The sequence below is a fragment of the Pteropus vampyrus genome, unplaced genomic scaffold (genome assembly GCF_000151845.1).
Source record: "Pteropus vampyrus isolate Shadow unplaced genomic scaffold, Pvam_2.0 Scaffold699, whole genome shotgun sequence".
Classification (NCBI taxonomy): Eukaryota; Metazoa; Chordata; class Mammalia; order Chiroptera; family Pteropodidae; genus Pteropus; species Pteropus vampyrus.
Genome location: NW_011889480.1, coordinates 148,596 through 150,830, shown reverse-complemented (window position 1 = coordinate 150,830; position 2,235 = coordinate 148,596). Strand labels below are relative to the sequence as shown.

Here is a 2,235-nt window from a genome sequence, read left to right as displayed (position 1 = left end):
AATGGAGGTAATTAGAGAAAAAAAATCTCAAAGAAATATTTTCAAAATGGTCAAAAGTCACACATGTGAAGAAACAACACCATTCTGATGTGGCTTTAAGCACTTTGTTATGAGTACTGTGTGATTTTCAAAGGACAAGCACAATCAAATTAAGGTGAAAAATAAAAATAATGTCACAGGTGCTTTGAGAATAGAAGAAATAAAGCATGTCTTTTATGAAAAAAAACAGAACCATGATATTTGAATGTGTGACTATTGCCTCTGGTACCACAATGTCCACTTAGCTCTCAGGCCAATGACCCATCATGGACAAGAGGCTGCTCGGCCAAAGAGACTTCTCAGGGCCCCCTTTACATCCTTGTTCCTCAGGCTGTAGATGAAGGGGTTCAGCATGGGGGTGACCACGGTGTATATTACTGAGGCAATCAAACTTCTCTGGGAAGAATGAGTTAGAGCAGAACTGAGATAGACCCCCAGGCCTGTCCCATAGAACAAGGAGACCACAGAGAGGTGAGACCCACAGGTAGAAAATGCTTTATACCTGCCCTTAGTGGAGGCCATCCTCCTTAGTGAGGAGATGATCCGATAGTAAGAAAACAGAATTCCAGTGAGAGGAAACACACCAAGGAGGACAGTGGCTACATACAAGAAGATTTTATTAGCGAGGGTGTCAGAGCAGGCTACCTTGAGAATCTGAGCCAGTTCACAGAAAAAATGTGGAATTTCAGTGCCCATACAGAAGGTCAGCCGCATTATCAGTAGAATATGAAGCAGGGCGACCCAGAAAATGATGAACCAAGACATCAGAACCAGAAAACCACAGAAGCGAGGGTTCATGATGAGCGCATAGTGTAGGGGCTGGCAGATGGCCACATACCGGTCATAGGCCATCACGGTCAGAAGGAAATCATCCATCCCAACAAAAATTGTAAAAAAACACGCCTGAACGAGGCATCCGATGTAGGAGATGTTTTTGCTCTCTGCCTGGATGTTCACCAGCATCTTTGGGATAGTGGTGGAGATGAAACAGATATCAACGAATGACAGGTTGGAGAGGAAGAAGTACATGGGGGTGTGGAGGTGGGAGTCAGAGCTAATGGCCAGCATGATGAGCAGGTTTCCAAGCATGGTGATCAGGTATATGGACAGAAACACTCCATAGAGGAGGGGCTGCAATCCAGGATCATCTGATAGACTGAGGAGGAGGAATTCTGATACTTCAGTGTGGTTTCCGGCTTCCATTTAGTTGGTGTGTGTGCTGAAGAAGGAGTCAAAAGCAACGTTCAATGAACAGCCTAATAGCACCTCAGCTAATCATCACCTTTTCATTCTACCCTTACAGCTTTTATGCTTTAGCCATCATTCTGATGCCCATGATTTTTAAACCTCACAAAGAAAATAATAGCAGTAACCACATTCTTAGAAAGAAATATAAGAAGACACATTAAATTTAAGTCTTTCATCATTAGGAAGCATGGGATCACAAATTAAGGTGGTTTGAGTTAAAAACTCATGTCTTTATTACTATTATGGAGCTATTGGAATGAAAGAAGTGTAGAGATTATCATTTGCATGGCACACCATTTTTATTTAAAATGTGTGCAATTATTCAGATTTTCTTTTATTTAAAAGAAACCTTCCTCTCTTTTTATCTCCCACTCACTGGTTCTAATTCTCTATTCAAATCTGTGGACGTAATCCAATTTTTTTTTATATGATGCTTCAAAAATAATTGAAGATATGTAAATTCTATTCTCTGATCCAAAAATAAATTTTATATTCCCCATTATAAAGTTTAAATGTTTATAGAATGCTAATTATTTGAGAAGAGAATAAAATCATTGGGGATCTATTTATTCTGGGGAAGTGGGTAGAAATGGCTTTTCCAAAATATGAATATTTAAGCTGTGAGAAGGATGGATAAAGGTTATTCAAGAGACAGTTAAGAAAGGTTAGCATCTGGACTGAGGGAACAGAGTTCCCATTTGTCCTGTGGGTTGCTGAGATTGGTAATAGAAGAAATTGGAGAGGTCACTGACATAGTGATATATCATTAAGGTCAGACAGAGTGTATGAAACACACAATATGAGTTTCCTGTACTATTTCTTGATGTGCTTCTCATACTGGTAATTTATGTCTATTTGTGGGCTAGTGGTCATGAGTGTTTTGGCTCACCATCATCATTCGGGGACTTATGTGGTGCCTGGCACAAGTAGGCGCTCAACATATACAAA

The 2,235-nt window shown here is 40.0% G+C and overlaps 1 protein-coding gene across 1 annotated transcript; it reads right to left on the bottom strand.

The window, feature by feature from the left end:
• Positions 1 to 303: 303 nt before the first annotated feature.
• Positions 304 to 1,242, bottom strand: LOC105309230 (olfactory receptor 7D4-like). The gene has a single exon (XM_011385352.1). It carries the CDS (start codon positions 1,240 to 1,242, stop codon positions 304 to 306), a length of 939 nt encoding a protein of 312 aa, XP_011383654.1.
• Positions 1,243 to 2,235: the final 993 nt, after the last annotated feature.